The sequence below is a fragment of the Copidosoma floridanum genome, unplaced genomic scaffold (genome assembly GCF_036245765.1).
Source record: "Copidosoma floridanum isolate Cflo_tuat_1 unplaced genomic scaffold, Cflo_Japanese_pri ptg000006l, whole genome shotgun sequence".
NCBI lineage: Eukaryota > Metazoa > Arthropoda > Insecta > Hymenoptera > Encyrtidae > Copidosoma > Copidosoma floridanum.
This window is the reverse complement of record NW_028321883.1, coordinates 27,087,816-27,109,963: the sequence shown is the minus strand read 5'-3', so window position 1 is coordinate 27,109,963 and position 22,148 is coordinate 27,087,816. Positions and strand designations below refer to the sequence as shown.

At 35.2% G+C, this 22,148-nt stretch overlaps 1 protein-coding gene across 1 annotated transcript; it reads right to left on the bottom strand.

The window, feature by feature from the left end:
• Nucleotides 1-4,203: 4,203 nt before the first annotated feature.
• On the bottom strand, nucleotides 4,204-5,620 carry LOC149375633 (uncharacterized). Its single transcript, XM_089598638.1, has 4 exons — nucleotides 5,508-5,620; nucleotides 5,299-5,421; nucleotides 4,832-4,975; nucleotides 4,204-4,746 (listed from the first exon to the last, which is right to left on the bottom strand). Exons 1-4 carry the CDS (start codon nucleotides 5,607-5,609, stop codon nucleotides 4,384-4,386), a joined length of 732 nt encoding a protein of 243 aa, XP_089454764.1. The 5' UTR covers nucleotides 5,610-5,620; the 3' UTR covers nucleotides 4,204-4,383.
• Nucleotides 5,621-22,148: the final 16,528 nt, after the last annotated feature.

Genomic DNA, 22,148 nt, shown 5'->3' with positions numbered 1-22,148 from the left:
TTATTAATATTACCGTCGTCGTCGTCGTTGTACCGTTATCATTAATAGACGCGAAGAAGCAAACTGTCGACATTATCACTTTGGATTATAATATTTTATACATTGTAAAATGTTGTACAGGTGTACCTATATGTATACGCTTCAATGCGCGATAAATGTATATTTCATAATTATAAACTCGTCGATGTTTAAAACCCAGACGAGTAGAAGAACACTATTATGATAAGTACTGCGCTATTGAGCTTTCGATGCTGTCACACGATTTTATCAGCTTGACTTTCGTCACCTTGTCGTGTTTCATTTAACGTTTGTTTTTGTTTCAATTGAAAAATTTTTTTGGTAAAGCTTTGGATGGCAAAAAAAGTCAATATCCCCCTGAAAACACGTTTTCATTTGTATTATGTTTCGAGTGATGGAGGTATAATTGTTGTTTTCATTGTTTTATGTATTTTTATATCAGACAATAAGTAGTCACTACAAAATCTACAGTACAACATTTGAAGTTCATTTGTGTCAAGTTGGAATTTTCATTTTCACTTGAAACTCCCGCGATCTCGTATAGTTATTTATTACGTGCAATAACTATTTCACGATTTATCTATATTTACAATTCCCATAATGTACATGTACATATGTACGAGCGCAATTTTAATCGCGCACATATGTTTGCACTCTCTGAGCGCAGCTGTGCATAAATATAACATCAGGCACCTGAGGCAAAGAAAAACACGAGAAAAAAAAAAACTATATCTAGGCGCCAATGTGTCCGCTCACTGTCAACTCGTGAGAGTAGCTCGCGTGTGCACACACCAGTGCGCCTTACAATACATTAATTCTATTGGGTGAAAGTGATAAAACTCAGAACGCACCGATTGATGTAACTCACCATATGATATATATATGTACAAGTCCCTCTCTTTCTCTGTGTGCACACACAGTGCATACTATAAGGTATAATCCACGTCCCCTTGGCTGTACCTTATCTGCCGTATACCACGTGTACGCGTTATGAGCGCGCGTGTAGGCACTTTTTTTTAATATGAGCCAAGTACACGCCGTTGGAATATAATGTACGCTGTTTCTAAAGTACATACACGCTATATATGCTTTAGAGGTGAAAGGTTGCGCTTTGAGATGTAGATTAGGATTTTTACCTATTTTTTTTTTTTTTTTTTATTGCACCGAGGAATAAGGAAATGAGAGGAAAAGAAGTTGCTCAAATAAAAGCTCTGGATCGTGTACACTCGTGCTCATACTTATACAAATATAATCTCACGCTGGTTGGGGCTGTAACGACTTTGGCGATTTAGAAAACTCAAATGCCATCGTGTGTGTGGAACAGCTCGAATCAATGAAATCGGCAATTAAACCGATATTTACGCGGGACGACCGTTTGAGTTTTCTCCGCGGTTCTGCGAAGTAATGTGTTTCTCTTCCGAGATTCAGTGATTCGGAATTCCGCTACGTATATACCTTTAGTTTCCGGAAACTCGAAAAAAAAAGAAAAAAAAAAAAAAATTTAAACAAAAAAGAAAAGGGGAAAAAAAGGAGGTTGCGCGCGTTTCTCCGGGAGACAATAAACATCGGGAGTCCCTCTGTACCGCGTTTGATCGCCGATACCCGCAGATAGCGACCAGACACGGGAGGAAAGTTTCGTCTCGCGTTGATTTTCCTTTTCAAGGTCGTTTTTTTTCCGCACCGTATATATCACCCGCGCGCCGATATACGCGTGTACGTGTGCAAAGGTGTTTGTACAGCGCAGAGAAGTCGTCAATGTCAGAGGAGCTCCGTGTACCTATATACCTTTTGTACATACCTGCCCAGGCGACGCTTTCGAAATCTTGATCTGTGGCTACGTTGTCTCGCGCATACCCTGTCCATGTCGTAGGTATATACATACGGTATAAACGCAATACGTCAACAACGCGGTTGCTCGGGTATGGACGCGAGCACTCACAAGTGTTTTTATGGATTACACTTTTTTTCGCTATATTTTTGTTCAAAAGTAGATCTACTGGTATTAATTTTTCTTTTAACTCTCGTATCATATACATTGCACCAAGTATAATGCAAATTTTCACACCGGGTTAGGGCACGTAGCTTTAAAAGTAGGAGTTTAGAAAATAGCAAAACTCAAGTTTTATCGTGCATTTATTTTATGTATGTTCTTTGCAAAAGTAGGTGTATTACATTGAAACTAATTTTTTTTTTTTTACATCTTGAAAGATTCGGTATGTTCGTGTCCCTCTGACTAAACGTATTAAAAAATACCATTTCGTTCACAAGTGTTCAAAATGGAAGATTGATTTGCAGAAATATGTCTTAAACAATTTTCTATTAGAATAAATTCTTTACACGCATATTTAAGTGCGTCATTGTCTTCAACGAAAAAACGTGAATTTTTAATATTTTCCACAACGTCCAATTTTAATTCGCTAAAACGTAATATTTTAGTTTCAATTTCAACTATTGTTTTTTTATACTTAATCAATTCACATTTTGATCCATCGGACCCCAAGACAGCACAATATGCTACCAAAGCATCATGCTTAACCTTCAAATTTGTCCTTATGCGGTCAAGTTTTTTATAATCCTTAGGAAAAAACGTAATAGAGATGTGAGACAAAACATTAAAACTATCCTAATTCTACTACTTAATTAATTTGTAAAATTTTACCTCATTAAATGTCTCCAGTATATTTGTTCCATTCGTAATTCCAGTTATATTACTTGTGGCATCATTTATTATCATTGAACGGATTTTTCTATAAAATCGCCGAAATATAAGTTTGCAGTTTAACATCATTTTTTTTTCAAGTTCCTATAAATAAATCCATTCTATTTAATTACATAAATTATAAGGATAAATTTAAGGTAGTTCCTTCTTCCTCCTCGCATACACCGTAACACGAGGTGACCAAGGTGACTTCTTATATTAACAATTGCTAAAGACAGTTTAATTTCCTAGCACGTAAAAAAACTTATTTTTAAATAAATCTTTTTTGAATAAGAAAAATATAAATTTACTACGAAATAAGAACAAAATAAAGTAAAACTCGTGAAAAATCCAATTTTGTGAGTATTCAAGAAGAATTCGTATTAACAAAACTCTCATTATTTCAGCTTATAGGTTCTGTGCACTAATGAAATTTTGTCTCGTACGATTATAGAGTGATACCAAGTTATTAGTTAAAATTTTATCATTTTAATTTTAGGAGTAAACTTCCCTTAAATTATTACTTTATGATAAATAACATCACCTTGACTGCCCGCACTGCAGGAATGTTGTCCAAATTGGTATTAGCTGCTTTATATATTTCGTCTAAGTAGTATAATAAAGACTGTTGTAAATCTGTTATTCGATCACTTGGTAGCCTGGCAGCCTGTTTGAGACATTTAAAATAGTTGTATCAGTTAAACGTGTAACATTGCATATATACAAATCAAAAAAAAAAGCTTTATTAAACATACGTGGAGCTTTCCAGCCATGAATAAAATAGCGAATCCAATCATTAATATTTTGAAATGCATTTTTAATATCCTTTCAGATTAACAACTCGAGACGACACGCGTTTTACTACTGTGTCAAGTTCTTTTGTGTCCCAACTTTTTAAGCATTTATAAACAAAAAGATAATTTAAAAGCTAAAATCATCTATTACAGAGAAACTTTTAATCTTATTTCTTCCTCAACCTTGGCATTCTTCTAATGAATAATAAAAAAATAAAAAAAACTCATTAAAACTACATCACACACGTATACCAACAGACAGAATTCTTATCACTTCTTCGGTACACTTATGAAGTTTTTTTAGTCTATAGTCACTGAAAGAAGTAAACTTCTATTTTATTTAGAGCTATTAATTTAATATGCTTTTAAAAAGCCCTAGTTTAACTTGGGGCACTATGATCTGTAGAGCCAAACGAAATTAACAGAAAGCAAGATCGGAAATTTTCTTTTTAGATTTTTATACTTAAATTTTTGAGCTTTTCCTCTTTTAGCGGTAAATCACCTAAGCGTAAGTACCTCGTATATTCACTTATATGTATACGTGTACGAAGGTGTTCGTATAAAATGTAACTATGAAAAAAGTATAGTAATATAAAAGTCTAGTAACTATGACTAGTAAGATATTTGTACTTATAGTGATTTAATACAAAATACTAAGTAGTCTTATGGGCATTTTAATTATTACAACGATCATTATTGTGGCATAAAAGTTTATAATGGATTTATTATACGTAAGCTTTGCAAAGTTACATTACATTAAAATGATTCTTTTATTGTTACAAGTCAACAGTGGTTATTTTAGCACTACGTATGCACTTCTTTTAGCACATCTTGAAAGATTCGTCGGATAATGTGCAGTTTTTCAACATTTTATTATTTAGTGGTATGTTTGTATTCCACTAACTCAACGTATTCAAAGATGCCATTTTGTTCACAATTGTCCAAAATCGTTGATTCATTTTCAGAGAGATTTTCCCAACAATCTTTCAGTACGATAAATCCCTTACACACACTTTTCAATGCTTTATCATCTTCAATGACAAAACGTGAGTTTTTAATATAATTAATTACTTCCCATTGAAAATTTGATAATTTATTTTCGATTTTATTTATTGTGTCGTGATACTTTCTTAATTCACATTCTGATCCATCGTACCCGAAGACAGCACAATATGCTACCAAAGCATCATGCTTAACCTTTAAATTTGTCCTTATGTCGTCAAGTTTTTCATAATCCTGAGTAAAGAAACAAAATAAAGTTGTAAGACAAAACATAAAAATTATCCCACTACTACTACGTAATCAGTTGTTTGAATATAACCTTGTTTAATACATCAAGTATATTTGTTCCATTCGTAATTCCAGTCATATTACTTGTGGCATTGTTTATCATCATTAAACGTGTCCTTCCATAAAAATGCCGAAACAAATGTTTACATGTAACACTGAACGTTTTCTCGTGATCCTAAAAACAAATTCATTCTATTTAATTGTATAAATCAAAAAAATGAATTTAAGGGAGTTCCTCCATCCTCCTGGCATATACCGTAACACGAGGTGACTAAGTATGTACGATACTTCTAATATTAATAATTGCTCAAGGCAGTTTAATTACTAGCACGTAAAATAATTGGTTATTAAAATAATTACTTTTGAAAAAATTAAATAGAGACTTTATAGGGTTTTTAAGATTATCTTGTACGATTGTAATTTTTTATTAAAATTTTATCATTTTGAATTTTGAAGTAAACTCCCTTTAAATTATTATTTTTTATAAAAAATCATTACCTTGACTGCTCGTACTGCAGGAATGTTGTCTACAGTGGCATTTGCTGCTTTATATATTTCGTCTAAGTAGTATAATAAAGATTGTTGTAAATCTGTTATTCGATTACTTAATAGCTTGGCAGCCTGTTTGAAACATTTTAAATAGTTGTATCAGTTAAACTGGTAATATTTAATGTTTGAGATCAGAAAAAAAGCTTTGTTAAACATACGTGGAGCTCTCCAGCCATGAATAGAATAGCTAATCCAATCATTAATATTTTGAAATACATTTTTAATGTCCTTTCAGATGAACAACACGAGACGACACGCATTCAACTACTGTGTCAACTTTTTGTAAGTCCCAACTATTTATCCATTTATGAACGAAAAAGATAATTTAAAAGCTGAAACCATCTATTACAATGTGGTGAGGGACATTTTATCTTATGTCTTTCTCAACCTTAACTTTCAACTACTTATTAATTAAAAAAAAAAAAAAAAAAGAAAACCCATTAAAACTACATTACACACTTTTACCAATACTTAGATAACATTCTTAATATTCATTTGTCACGCTAATGATTCTATTTTCAGCCTACAAATACTCAGGAGAGTAAACTTCAATTTCATTTAGAAATGTTAATTTAAATATACGTTTGACAAGCACCAATGTAATTAATTTAACAAAATTAGTTTCTTTTTAGTTTTTAACACTTAAAATTTCGAGCTTTTCCTCTTTTAACGGTAAATTACCTAAGCGTAAATACCTCGTATATTCACTTATATGTATACGTGTACGAAGGTGTTCGTATAATATGTAACTATGCAAACAGTATAGTAATATAAAAGTCTAGTAACTATGACTAGTAAGATATTTGTACTTATAGTGATTTAATACAAAATACTAAGTAGTCTTATGGGCATTTTAATTATTACAATGATCATTATTGTAGCATAAAAGTTTATAATGGATTTATTATACGTAAGCTTTGCAAAGTTATATTACATTAAAATGATTTTTTTATTGTTACAAGTCAACAGTGGTTATTTTAATACTTAGTATACACTTCTCTTTGCACATCTTGAAAGATTCGTCGGATAATGTGCAGTTTTTCAACATTTTATTATTTAGTAGTATGTTTGAATTCCACTAACTCAACGTATTCAAAGATGCCATTTTGTTCACAATTGTCCAAAATCGTTGATTCATTTTCAGAGAGATTTTCCCAACAATCTTTCAGTACGATAAATCCCTTACACACACTTTTCAATGCTTTATCATTTTCAATCACAAAACGTGAGTTATTAATATTATTAATTACTTCCCATTGAAAATTAGATGATTTGTTTTCGATTTTATCTATTGTGTCCTGATACTTTCTTAATTCACATTCAGATCTTGTGTGTATTGTCATTCTCAATGGATCTTTATTTACTCAACTGCCTTAGGTGTGATAATAGCTAATATAAATAGCTATTGAATAAACAAAATAAAGATTTCATTCGATTTTGAGGATGATTTTGTACGATTGTAAGTTTCATTTAAAATTGTATCTTCTTGATTTTGGAAGTAAACTCCCTTTAAATTATTATTTTAGATGAAATAATGTTACCTTGACTGCCCGCACTGCAGGAATGTTGTCCAAATTGGTATTAGCTGCTTTATATATTTCGTCTCAGTAGTATAATAAAGATTGTTGTGAAATTATTATTCGATCACTTAATAGACTTTTTGCCTGTTTGAGACATTAAAAATAGTATAGTAAGCTATAGTATAATATATGTATCAGTTAAACGTGTAACATGGCATGTATAAAAATCAGAAAAAAAGCTTTATTGAACATACGTGGAGCTCTCCATCCATGAATAAAATAGCGAATCCAAAAATTAATATTTTGAAATGCATTTTTAATGTCCTTTCAGATGAACACGAGACGACATGAGTTTTACTACTATGTTAACTTCTTTTAGATCCCATTTTTTTATGCATTTATGAACAAAAAGATAATTTAAAAGCTAAAACTATATATTACAACGTGGTGAGTGACTTTTAATTTTATTTTTTTCTCAACACCAGCTTTCTTCTACTTATCAAAAAAAAAAAAAAAAAAAAAAAAAAACTCACTAAAACTAAATCACGCACGTGTACGTACCCACAGATAAAATTTTTTTTACTCATTTGGTACGCTTATAACCTTTTTTTCAGTCTTAAGTAACTCAGAGAAATAAACTTTAATTTTATTTAGAGCTGTTAATTTACATGCACATTTGAGAAGCCCTAGTGTAACTTGAGGCACTGTTAGCTGTGGAGCCAAACAAAACAAACAAACAGAATAATCAAAATTAATTTTATTTTTATTTTTTAATAGTTAAATTTTTGTCTGTACCATGGATCTTGTACGTTCATGCTGGGTATAAAAATGTACCAACTTATGATTCATAATTACCACGACGCGTAAAAAAACGGAGGCCATATAACCATCACTGAACTTTAGGGTTTTTGGTTTGTACTAAAGCTAAAGATATTATTAGGTGTGTAAAACTTTAAAAAATGGACCACTTAGAGCTAATCCAAGATAAAACAATCCCCATTAGTTGGTTCAATTGGGATAGCGAAATACTATTGGTAAGTACTGATAGGCTTTCAGATGTATTACCAATTTATCATCTTTCTTTTTTAATGCTCATGTATTTAACAATAAACTTTTCTTTTTTTATTAACATTTCTTTATTTATACAGTGTTAACTGAATATAATAAAACTTATTTTTAACCCCTTAAACTATCATAAACATTGCTATTATTACACTTAAAATTTTTTTTACACTGTTTAACATTTTCTAATAATATAAAGGTTTAATTAAATAATGTTAACCAAAAATAATTTTGAATGAATTTTATTAAATAAAACGAGCAAATATATTTTCATGTGTTCAAGTTAAATAAAAAAAAAAAAAAAAAAAATGCTAACATTTCCAAGTATTAAACTGAAGTCCATCTCGTTTGTAAATTTGTTATATCTTTCAACAAATGAGTAAAATTATTCATTCATTCATCATTTAACCATGGAAAATTTGGGTTCCAGCCATAATATGTATATATAATTTATTGAATATTAGACAAAGCTAGAATTTAATATTTTAATAAGATTATATCTACATTTGATTTGTATCTAAATATTAATGCATTCTTACATAGTATTATACATAGTAACTACTACCAAGATTTTGCAGACTTTGCTAAATTTTTTCGTTTAGGTTAGGGCACATAGCTGGATCTAAAAACCATGAGTTTAAAAAATAGTAAGGCTGAAGTTGTATTATGTATTTATTTTATATAATCTTTGCAAAGCATTACATTCAAATGATTACTGTTGACGATCAACTAAAATCTCATTTTAAGGAAAGATCTATATTGTATTAACTTGTTTTTATCGAAATAATGTGTATGTATAAGTGATAATGTTGTGTATACTAATCAATAAATTGTTATATTTTTTGTAAATTAAATGTAAATAATGTATGTATTAATTATATAAATACATGTAAATTTCGTGAATCTTAAAAAATTTGTCAAAATAATATGCCATTTTTCCAAGACATTTAGCCATACATTTATATTCCACTGGCTTGACGTGTTCAAGAATGCCATTTTACTCACACTTATCCAAAATCATTGTTTCATTTACAGAGAGATTTTCCCAGCAATTTTTCATTCTAATGAAGCCATGACACACAAATTTTATTGCTTTATTATCTTCAGTCGCAAAACGTGAATTTTTAATATTTTCAAGTACGTCAAATTTTAATTCGCTAAAACGTAATAGTTTATTTTCGATTTCATTTATTATTTTGAAATACTTTATTAATTGACATTTTGATTCATCGCTGCGGGAAGTACAATGTAGTAGCATATCATAACGATTATCCTCAATATAGGTTTTCATGCTTTGAAGTTCTTTATAATCCTGCGTGAAAAACACAATCGAGTTGTTAAACAAAACAAAAATTATCCTACTTTTACCCCGTAATTTTATATTATGGTAAACAAATTAATTTTTAAATATTACCTTTCTAAATACAGCAACTATATTTGTTCCATTTGTGATTTCAATCAGATGATTTGTAGCATTGTTTACGATCATGGAACGTGTCCTTCTATAAAATTGCCGAAACATATTTCTACATGTGAAGTTGAATGTTTTTCCATGTTCCTGAAAAATAATCATGATTTATTTGTAGATTCAAACAGAAACACGGTTACATTTAAAGCAGATCCCTAATTCTAAAATGTATACCGCAATAAGAGGTGACTGAGTCCGACACCTAAATATAATATTGGCCGTTACACATATAATAGAAATTTGATTTCTCAGCTCGTTGAAAAGTAGTAAGAACAAGCAAAGATTACATCCAGAAGTCGTACCAAAAAAGTATGAGTCGTGACAAATCTATGGGTTTTAAAGTTATTCAGAAAAGTACGTATTAATTTTTCAGATTATGAATTCTGAATACCATTAATATTTTGACAACTATCTCGTACGATGGTAAATAATGTGATTGTAAGTTTTCATCAAAATTTTATCATTTTGATTTTGCGAGTAAACTTTTCCTTAAATTATTATTTTATATTAAATAACATTACCTTGATTGCCCGCACTGCAGGGATGTTGTCTAGATTGGTATTAGCTGCTTTGTTCATACCTTTTACGTAAGTTGATAAATCATCTTGAAAACTTGTTATTTTATTACGTAATAGCGTACAAGTTGGACAACACTGTTGAAAAAATTTGTAACAGTTATATAAAATTAAACTCAAAACATTTAATACTTGAGAATTTGAAAAAAAGCTTTATTAAACATACGTGGAGCTCTCCAGCCATGAATAGAATAGCTAATCCAACAATTAATACTTTCAAATACATTTTTAATATCCTTTCAGATCTCGAGACGACACGCGTTTTACTACTGTGTCAAGTTCTTTTGTGTCCCAACTATTTATGCATCTATAAACGGAAAAGATAACGTAAAAGTTAAAACTATCTATTACAACGTGGCGAGCGACTATTAATCTTATTTCTTTCTCAGCTTTAACTTTCTTCGTAAGACCGAATTCTTTTTACTCAGCATGTAGTACCTGTATACTATTAAAATTGACAACAACTAACTAGCCCAGTCTTGCTACTATTCAAACCTAAATATCATCAATATAAGCTAAATCGTTTGAAATATTGTAATCTTTTTTTTTAAACACGTATACCTGACAAAAATAGTTGTATTTTCTATTAAACAAAATTTTGATTCAAAAATATAATGAAATTTATTATGACGCTACGAAATTTTGTGAACTATGTAACAATTTTTAGTTACTATTACTATTTACCTTTGTATGGAAATCTTTCGACAGACATTTTTTAAATGACCTTTCCGCAACTCTTGATTTTTTAAAACAAGACATAACATTTTTAAGACCAATATATTTAAAAAAACGTGAATATATTTAAGTATAAAATTGAAGGCCAGGACGTTTCTGGACATCACAAATTCACTGGTTGTAAAACCATCAAGCTATTAAAAATGAGTTAGAAACATTCTTTTATCATACCTACCATTCAATTAAGTAAATCATTTTTTAATCTGCTTCACACGAGAAACTTTTTGTGATATGCCTATCATTATCGTAGGTGTATAGTTAGAAAACTTAGTGTTTAATATCATCTTACTTATAGTTTTTAATATATTTTAATGAGATTTATATCTACATTGTTACATTATTTTACCAGAAAGTTATGTTTTTCAACACCCGAACGTGTAATATGACACTCTGTACAGTAAGAAATTACATTTTAAAAGCTTACAGACAAGAAAAAAAATATCATTTAAAAATAAGGTTTTTTTATAAATTATTGGGTGTATAAAGTTTTTTCGTTCTTATAATTTTGAACAGAACAATTTTGCTATATGCCAAGCTTGTTGGGTGATTTTTAGCCACTTTATCAATAGCTCCAATATTGTGATAAATGTAGATAAGATTAAAAAATCCGAGCTTTTCGTTTTTCCTTTTCAAAGCATCTTTGAATTTTTTCTTATCCAATTGCCAAAGCTACAGCACTTATGTCGAATGTAATAGGTATGTGAGACGTAGAAATTTATCTTTAGTACTTTGACATTTCAAGAGATGGTTTTATTTATTTATTTATTTTTTTTATTTTCTTCAAAAGGGAACTCGTTTTTATAGACGCTCACATGCGCGCGTTTGCAAATCCCGCTCAGGGAGAGATGGCAATTTTAAGGAGATACACTTTTACTTTCACGACCCACGGGACGCGTATACTGGCTGCTGCGGCTTTTTTTTTTATCGCGAGTATATCGATGCATGTATTTCTTAACACCGTTTTGTGAAAAGTTTAATCACCGCCCCGACTCTTGTATTTTTGTACGGCTTCGGTGTACGTGGCCGTATATATATATGTGAAAATTGCAGCTCGAAAATTCCAGCACGACAATATGAGTGTCGTAACGATAAAGCGGCCGCTCGCTCTTTCTCTTTGCCTTCGCTCTTTTTTTGCTTTCTCAAAGAGAAAGCCCTGTATCTGCCCAAAATTCAAAAATCATTGTTTCCTGACTTTATTGTCATAATACTACTTATATAAATCATGCCAATTCAACACTGGCGCAAAGTATTGAATCATTCATTCAGGAATGTGTTTGTAAGTGTACCTTTGTGGTGTCCATAAAATGTTATTCCTATTTTTCATGGGAGTTATTTTATTTTGTCTAATTTTATTTATTTATCGATGATTTTTTTTTTTAAATACCGCCACCAAGAGCATAGCTGAAAGTGGTACATTTATACAGTATGTAAGTTAGTGCATCAAGGCAAAAATCGTACATTTCACGGTGAAATGACAATCATCTAAAAATTGTTGTTTCGGTTTCTCTTTTATTTCATCATTGCCTATTGTATGTCATTTTAGGACAGTGATTGCGTAGTATATACTAGTTGTGTATAATTATGTAGTGTGTATATTTACGTGATTCATGTGGAGTGGGGATAAAAAAATTAATAGGAGCATAAAGTAAGGTTGTTTTAAAAATATTTTTTTGAAAAATCGAACGAAACTGAAAACGAGCAACAATAGAGTAGATGTCTACGAGAATACGACAGTCAATCAAACCCGATTAAAAAATTATCTGACAATACTTTTTTTTACTTACAAATAAATGTCAGTAAGATATGAAATGCATTAGCGACACAAATGTTAGGTTTACCTGATACCCGCTTATCCCAACTTTTTTCACACAAAAACGTAATGAGCAACGCAGTTATAATTTCACGATAATTCCTTCATAAACGAGATAAATTAGCATTTCACAAAGTTAAAAGTATTCCCGATGAAATATCTCTTACTTCTTCGATAGTTGTGAATATTGTGAAATATTGTTTTCTCAGTACTTTGAGGGGCAAGTCTAAAAAAAAAAAAAAAAAGAAAGCCACGCCCTTGAAGATACACATCTATACAGAGATTTGGTCATGATGAAACAGCACAATGTGTCGTGATTCGATAAACATGATAACTACTGATATTTGATGAACAGGACCAATAAAACAATCATTCAATATGTGCTTTTCAATCAGTTGTACCTTGTATTGTAGCATATTTTTGCTACTTTTTTCATCATTTGTGTACTTATCTTAGAAAAAAAAAAAAAAAAACCCAAAAGATCATGGGTATAGATTATTGTATAGATTGTCGGGAAGTAGCATGACTGTGAGAAGGAGGAGAGAGAATCTCTCGCGTTGGCGCCTGCATCTGTACAGATATCGATCCGACAAGGTACAGATTGAGGAATTAATTGCCAGACCTGTCGACGAATGTTTCTTTTGGAGGATTTCGCGTTGATGGACACGATTTCGTACGTATACGAGCTTTTGAAGTGGTTTGTTTTTCCGTTTAACGACATTGTACTGATTCACCTATCCATTTGCCAATGACAATAGCTACAAACGAAATTGCCAGTACAGTAAACACTTGAGATAAAACTTTACCCCCTTTGCCCGCTGAATTACCATACGACACACGTTTTTTTCCCCCATCATAGGCAAGTGCACGTGGATCATCGTGGTGCATTCAAATTTCTCCGAGAGTAAGCACTCAACTGCAACACTACGCATACGCGCGTTGGACAAATTTTCTCCGACAGTAGGCACACCATCATCATCGAGCTCTCAAAACATATTCCACAAACAAGTTAGGAAAATGCACGCATAACCCACTCGCTCATGGTAGAAGCAAATCACTTGGTGCACACGGAACTTTCGCTGGCAGTCACCGCAAATTCCAGTAAACGGGTCATTGTTACACTCCGCGCGGAAGCCAAAAAGCCTCCCAACCGACCTTTTCCCCAACGGCAATCAATAGGCCTGCAATTGTTTCCCCCCTTTGGCTCAAATTGCACGCGCATTACCTAAAGACCCACATTACACTAGACCACACAGGGGAAAGAAAAAACGGGTGCAACAGACGAGACGAGAAAAAAGGAACAACCACAGCTATCCATCCATAGTATACACATACACGGAAAAGAGGAAGAGGCGCTCTTGTGAAGATGCACATCTTCCGCTTCCACGTGTTACATTATATATATATATCGATGCACGTAATAACAAGAACCCAACAAATACATTATATACTCATCTTCCGCGTTTGCCATCAGATTCACTCTTATCCAACATCTCTCCACACGCAACATCATCATCCGGAAGAGGACGAAGCGCGCGCGTCTCTTTAACTTCATCCCCGTACTGTACCTATACCAAGCGCACACGCGTGTCTGTTCGCGCGCCGAGCAATCTCGATTGTTACTCATACACACGTGGATTCCCTCACTTTCCGCGAGTTACGTCGCTCCCTGATTCGAGATGCAGCTGCCGCGGCGGCCCATATCGCGGCTTTCTCGCGGGAACTCGAGGTGAGACACGCGCGCGCGTGTGTGTGTGTACGCACGAGCCGTGGGAAAAGACGCGCAAGTGTCCACGTGTGCGTTTGTCTCGCGGATTTGTACGCACGGGCTTCGGGAGAAAGAGGAAGTAGCGCGCGCAGGGAGTAAGTATATCCTTGGGAGAAATTTCCGCGAGGAGGCCTCGCGTTACGTCTTGCCCGATGCATGTGCATGATGTATAAACTCTTGCCTCTATTATTGGTTCGGCGGTCTTTTCCACACTCGAGGGGGGGGGGGGGTGGCTCACCTCTTGGAAAAGGCAAAAAATGTGGATGGGGTTGTTACGACATCGTCGAAAGCTGCACTCGAGCGGCTCGAAGCTGCCCCGGCTCCTCGGAAATCTCGCGCGAGGAAGTATATAAGTATGAGGCTGTTGTACTTCTCGCCGAATTTGCCAAATTGTGTGTGTCTGTGTGTGTGCGCTTGATTGTTTCTCTCTTCGCTTGACTTTCACTTTTGATGATTCCGCGTGATGCGGTTCCTGGAGTGTTGTCGGTCGCAATTTACATCGGGCGATCGATGGAGAAGACGCTTCTTCTACTCCCGTTTTGGTCCCAAGTTTGCGATGCTTCAACGTTATCTGTATAAAAACAAAATTACGACGAGCCCAAGTGTATAAAGGAGCGGTGAACAATAATTATTAGCTGTCGCTGGCGAATAAGTTGTGCTTTCGAAGGAATTTTTCGATTCGGGGGATTCCCCGTGCCGCCGATGCGAAACGGAATTTTAATGGTCTCCGTTTCACGATCCGTAGAGCCCATCGGCGGACAAACTCTCTAACTCTCGGCTAATGGGCGCTTTGTCCGAAAAGGCCTCGATCGTGAACAATGACAACTTTATTTTTATTTTTTTTTTTTTTTACTTTGCTAATAACGGACAAGTCCCGCTGATGTTTGCAATTTGTACCGCGGCGGCCATACATTTGTATGATATACGTATATTGCAGAGATTTGATTACCGATCGGATTTCTCATTACTGTCGATGAAGATTTGTGGTGCTTTACACATTCCGTTCGTATACCTGTATTGGGCTGGTAGAAGGAAAAATATTTTAGAAAGTAATTACAATTGCAGTACACTTTAAAACGGTAGACGAAACAGGCGCAAGTCAACTTCCTGTGATTCAATGTTTTGATAAGACAATAAGCTACGAATGACAACAAAGGGGAGTGCTTGTGCGACACTTTGAGTGTGCTAATTATTATTTTTTTTTTTTTTTTTTTTTCTGCGTGAAAGAATTTCTGGGAGTCGTTGCTTTTCGCTTTTATCACATTACCAAGATTTCTAAATGCGCACATCTTGCACGTATGCGGTATATATACCATCGTATAAATAAAGTCGTTTTGGTGCACGCATTGCGTAAAAATGTGTACTACACGCATTTATTGTAAGTATCGTCGCGTATCACGAAACCAAGTGCCAATTACGACGCCACGTACACGTATTATAAATAAATTATCGTGCCCCGAGCAATGGGGTATACACGAGGCGCGTCGTCGTCGGGTTAATGAGTCGAGTTTCGCTTTCATCGTAGAGACAATTAGGCTTACGAAACAATGAGAGTGGGCTAAAACTTTGCTGTGTACTCTAGTCCACGTACTGCACCTATGGGAGGTATACTTAACTGTACACGTGTATATATATATATATATATATATATATATATATATATATATATATATATATATATATATATATTGTAGGTATACAGGCGACGCGTAACGTGAGCAATCGAGCGATTTTTCGAAGTAAGAAAACTGTTTTATTTGGCTCGGGAGATTCAATAATACTTACTGCTTTTAGGATGTGCCGTAACGAGGTGCTGGTTTATGTTACGATTACAGAGTAATGTATTCAGCTTTGTGTGTGTGTGTGTGATAGAGGATCTGTTACGAGACGCGAGGATTTGTACGATTTGATCGTTATCGCAAAAGATCCGTGATTAGCGATGTACCTCATTGGATTTCTGGGATCGTCGATGCTTTTTTAATTTTAATTAATATGCGGAAGCAATTCTTTTTTTTTTTGAAAGTAAAATATATCCAAGATACTTAAAACAATATTAAATTAACCAATGAGAAGAAAACGCGAAGGTGATTTTCTACAGAACTTGTACATTCTCTTGCAGCGTACGGATGTTTTTTTTTCCAAATTTCTCATGTCAATTGGCCCTGCATACAAGTAGAGTCTCGAGTTTAATGACCATCAGGTTAAAAAAAAAAAAAAAAAAAATAACAATCTTCGTAAAACGAATATCGATAAAACGGCGCCGAACGATACGATATACCCCGTGTGAGCATTCAAATGGAACCGGTTGGCTTATCGAAATCGAAAAATTTACCGAAACGAACGAGCGCACCCGCGCAGCACCGCAAACCAGCTCGTATAAGAGCCAAAACGTCTGCACCGATACACTTTGCGAAACTCACGAGTGAAAACACCCGCCCGCGACATAACATCTGTATTATTATACTTACCTGTGCGTAGTCGCGTATACACGAGAAGACACACAATGCGTCATTGTCGTGGTTGTATACGCGCCAACGGAGGGAATTATGCAACGCAACCGCGGGCTGCTTACACATGCAAGCCAACAATCATCTACTTTCTTCATTGCACACGCATATACGTGTCTGTTTTTTTTTTCCTCCCCCTTCTTATATGTAGACACTCGGTCAATTCATATGGTATATATTGGGGAAGGTAAGAAGAGGGGAAAATCAAAAACTCCTTTACACCCGCACGTAATTGATATAGTTGTTGGACATTGTTTTTTTTTTTGACTTTTCCAAAACGCAGAGTCACACGCAACCATCGGAACATAAGTACCAAATGCAATAACCCTTTTGGCTGAGTGGTAGTAAAACTTGGGCTTACAGCGAAATTGTACGTGTGCGCTGTCACTGCAAAACTTTGACGATATAATCGAAGAAAGCAAAATATGATGTCCAGATGTTCCGTTTTGCGGTCGAAGCTTACGTAACGCTTAAATGCGCCTTGTTATGTATTTGTACGTACAAGTAACTCATAAAGATGATGCTTTTGTGCTTAACGGTGAAAAAAATATTGTTTTGTTTCTTCAACAATAGTTCTTGACACATGTAACAGTGTTGATGATTGACTTTAAGCAATTTGACAATAATTCGTGTGAAATTTTGAAAACATCTAATTAAGGCAATCAGGGCACGATGAGCCTGATCTTATTTGAGAGTCCTTAGATCTGTTTTTTAGACGTCCTTGGACGTGGTACAACGGAAAAGCTAAAAATTACATTTTCCATTAAAAAAAAAAAAAAAAAACTTTTCCCCACTGACCACCCGTACGTTACGACTGACCTCTGGCAAGCCTGTCTCGTTGAGAAAACAAACGTTGCACGACTCGTGTAAACAATTAAAAAAAAAAAAAAAGTGCCCACGTACATCCGCGTTCGCAGTAACAAAATCAGCGCGCGCGAGGACTCTCGCTTTCCATTGAGTAATACTCCGGCCGCGCGAGCGCGACACCGCATGCATAAAGCATGAACGCAATTTTCCTCAGCGGCAAATGAAAAATATCGCGGGTACGGGTACAGTTTTTCCCGAGCCAAAAACAACCCGGTATAGATATTATGTATAAAAATACATCAGCCTCGTAAAACACGCGTAGGAGACGGAGTGGATATGGCTTTTATATATATATAGGTATTGTTATTATTGTACTCGCTCGCTCGGATGAGAGGCCGCGTAACGAGATTTAAATTTCTCCTCTCGTTTTCTGCGTGACGGATGTTTTGAGGTGCCGGAGTTGCAGTACCTACAAGTTTTGGTGCTCATAGACAACGACGAGCAAAGTGTGTCGAGAGTTTGCGAGCTCGTCAAGTGGATTGATGAGAAAGATCGACAGAGAGAGAGAGAGAGAGATCCTCCTATGGTATAAGTGAATATTATGATGGTTTACGCTTATAGGCTTCGAGCGAGGGTTACTCCACTACGAGGACTTTCATCCGGCGAATTTTTATTTGCGTTGGTGCGGATTTTTATGTTGAATCGTTTCGCTTGGACAGAGTTATTTCTAAGGGGAATACGAGTACCATGATTTTGCAGGGCTTTGTTTTTATTTAACTTGCTTGTGCAATAGATGTTTGGCTTATTTTTTAAAAATACACTGCAAAGCCAAAAATATAGGCTTACCAACATAGAAAACAATGATATATATATACACGCAATGTCTATATTGTACCAGAAAAATCGTTTATACGTGTAAAAAAATATGCTGGTATATAAATATTACGTATGTACATACATTGAAAGCTCAAAAAATTACAAAAATCGCACGGGTGATCGGTGAAAAATCGTCCTCACCTACGCGAAAGCTCTCCAGAGTCCACGCGATCTTTCGCCAGATGTCAGAGTTGCACGGCTCGTTCCACCTTTTCGCGGCTCTCCTCCCACGTGCATCACCCGCGAAGGAGCAGCGGGAAAAAAAAAAACTCTACTCGACAAGTAGGATAAAAAATCAACCTGTATGATCCACATAATGAGAGCTATAGTTTATAGCAGGAGGGGGGGGGGGGAGAGCAGTGGGGACCACACCGCTATAATGCACGCAACGTGGTGTACATATAAACAAGAATCGAGTGAAAGAGCGCGCCTGGGGGTCCCATGACTTCCCCTTCCATTACAGATAATGGTTATATATGACGGTGGACGTGTGCAACCCATATGGGCGCGCATGCACTTCTAACGGTAAAGGTAAAGGGGATATATATATATATATATAGGGTGAGCCGCGTCGTTTTAAATGCCAAGATCGGCTACACTTGGCCTCGCATTTGGTGCCCGCTCGTCGTCGAGGTAAGTAACTATTGCCGCCGAGCCGGTTTTTTCTGTATCCGTTATAAATCGTAGTACCTATATATACACAATATACGTGTACTTGTAGCGGCATGGTAGGTATATATCGGTTGCACGCGCGCACGCGAACTATATAAAAAAGCGCAGAGTGTAATTATTATTATCATTATCGTACCTATATTGTATATTATCAAGGTAAAGGTTACTGCTTAAATCGGTATTACGAATTCATTACAAATTAAATTTTTAATCAGATGGCTATTATAGATATATTAGATTTTGCACGATATAACAAAAACGCTGGTACATCGATATTTTTTTGTTTTGGAATTTACCGAGCAATGCTGCTCTTGATGTATCTATAGGCAATATAAATATAGTCCCGTTCCCTTCTGTGAAAATCGTTTCAAGTATATGAACGTAAGTATATGTAATACTTGAACGATAAAACCGGAAAAATGGCCACTTAACGGAGAGGACGCGCGGGAAAAGCTACCGGTCTGTCGGTCCATAAATCACAAGCGCCTCGCGCACATAATATATGTACGGGCGCACATCGTAATATATCAGTTCCTTAGAATGCAAAATAGACACTGACCGGTAAACGGAACGGAAACACTAGGTATCTGTGTATATACACACACAATGTGTATATGCACCGCTCGTTACGTGTAGCTGCAATGCGTGATTTATTCGACTTAATGGGAGAATGAACGATTCGCGAGAGAGAGGACTCGTAGTTTTTTTTTTTTTTTTTTTTTACGGACTAACGATTTACGAGGAAAGCAATCGGGAAGGAAAATTAATTGCCAAGGGTAGAGAAAATGTGGTACCGGCCCACGCTGCACCTTATATTGGGATCGTTGTTCACTTTATTTTTTTTTTCCTTCTCAGCTTTTGATTTCAAGTGCGCTATATAACTTTCATTTTAAATAAAACTTTTTTTCAACTCCATCGCAATTTGGAGAGACAACGCCACTGCATCCCACACGCGCTCTCGAAACGTACATGTATATATACATGAAATTCTTGTTTTCCTGCGTAGAAAAAAAAAAAAAAAAAAAAAAAGAATCGCATCAAATTCGGCACTCGTAGAAAAGGAGAGAGATGCAAAAATATTTTGATGGCGCAAGCAATTTAGGCTTTGTTTTATGATTACATGGCGCTCCCGTGGCCAAGTGTAAGGACGCGGGCGCGCGTACACGAGTTTATATACCTACACGCGTGCATAAAAGCAAGTGCAACCGGTGAACTTTCACTTTCATCTCTATCTATCTCTCCCTCTCTTTTTTTTCCCATCCCACACTTATACCCTACCGGATTCACTCTCACTGCGACGTGTATATGGTTTCCTGGGGTGTACGCGCCTACACATGCAGCTATAGGATTTAATTGATAACATTTCGGTGAAGATGTTGCGGGAAACTCTTCTTTTCTCTCATACCATTGTAACAAGGCAATAAATCATCGAATGTACGGTTTTAGATAATTTTCCGAATTCCCCTTGTGAACATTATAAGAAAACTTTATTAGGACACATATTTTTTCTTTTCGTGTTTTTCCAAACAACTGAAAACTTACTTTTCACGATACGATGAAACTCATCCGTATCCTATACGCAAAGTCTCCACATTCATCCCGCAAAAATCGATTGCCCAGAAAACGCAATAGCGCCACGATAGTTTCCCGCTTGATAAAAAGGGGGGAAAGAAGAAGAACCAAGCGAAAGTGAAAAGAAAAAGAACGAAACCAGTGCTTGTATATACTTGCAATCCACGCGTCATGTAATCTCGTTCCGTTCGAGTGCGCGATCTCCGGAAGAAAAAACAACAGCTCCGTAACAGTGCCGCCGCGCATCATTCGCTCTGTATACCCACTTACGGGGTATACACTTACTCCCGGACAAACTACAAACCACGAGGCACTGGTATATACTTTCGGAGAAAATAAGACGTATAGGTCTATATCTACCAACAACGCGTAATTGGGCTTTTGACGGGTATATAAATATACCCCATGCGTTACCCTTTTGAGGTGAGTTCTAATGAGAAATCGTAATGGTCGCGTTATGAGAGCTGGCTTCATTCTATACATACATCATTACAGAGTCTTACGAAATCTCGACCAGTGTAACGATATCCTTGAGTGTATACTTAAACGTACCGCGTGTGGGTAAAAAATGATATCGGTAAGCATTTATTGTGCACTTTTACCCCACGCGGATGCGTTGATCAATTTTTATCTCCAATGCACTCAAGTTTTAAAAATCACGTGTTCGTTTGCACAGTTTTGAGTAATCAATCGATCAATAATTTAGTTGCCGGCATGGGGTACCGATTTTCTCTTTGACGGATAAAATCGGTCAAATCCCATGCCCATAGGGAAGCTGAGCTAGAAACATTTGTTGATCCGTAAAAGTGTAGAAATGTATCCATGTATAGCCAGTCGAGCGGGAATCCATTTGTACGTAACCGATGCGTTTTCGGAATTCCAGGAGTGAGTGTGGAAATTTACGTACTGCCCGAGCCACGAGCGGGACTGAGTTATTGTCAACTCCTCGACTGGACTTTACAAAGAGAACGACAACTGCTACTGCTTAAATTGTGCCATTTTAACACTGTTTTTTCGTTTGCTTACAAAATCTACTGGAGATGGTGTGCATTACTTTCATGGGATAAATGTACGAAAACTTGATTGTCGATCATTCCTCGATAAGTACCTCCCAAAGTTAGTTTTATCACGATGAGACGAGATATTTTGTAGAATCTTACAATCGTATCTGGGACTCCAGGTTTGTATCGTGAGAATTATCTCCCTGCTGTCAATAATAATAATAATAATAATAATAATAATAATAATAATAATAATAATAATAATAATAATAATAATAATGGCAAGAAAATCGAAAAGTAAAGAAAAAGCACTTGTCGGAGAGCCAATATTGTATGCGCGTGGAAACCAGCCTTCTACATGAATGTACATCCGCGTGGACCATCGGGAAAGTTCACGAAAAGTTATCCAACGCAGCTATTGATGAA

Bases quoted from the DNA above. Each gene is read 5' to 3' on its own strand.
- LOC149375633 (XM_089598638.1), bottom strand. From the start codon at position 5,609: ATGCGTGTCGTCTCGTGTTGTTCATCTGAAAGGACATTAAAAATGTAT. The intron at 5,422-5,507 runs GTATGTTTAACA...TGTTTCAAACAG, and splicing joins TCATGGCTGGAGAGCTCCAC to GCTGCCAAGCTATTAAGTAA. The intron at 4,747-4,831 runs GTTATATTCAAA...TTCTTTACTCAG, and splicing joins TACTTGATGTATTAAACAAG to GATTATGAAAAACTTGACGA.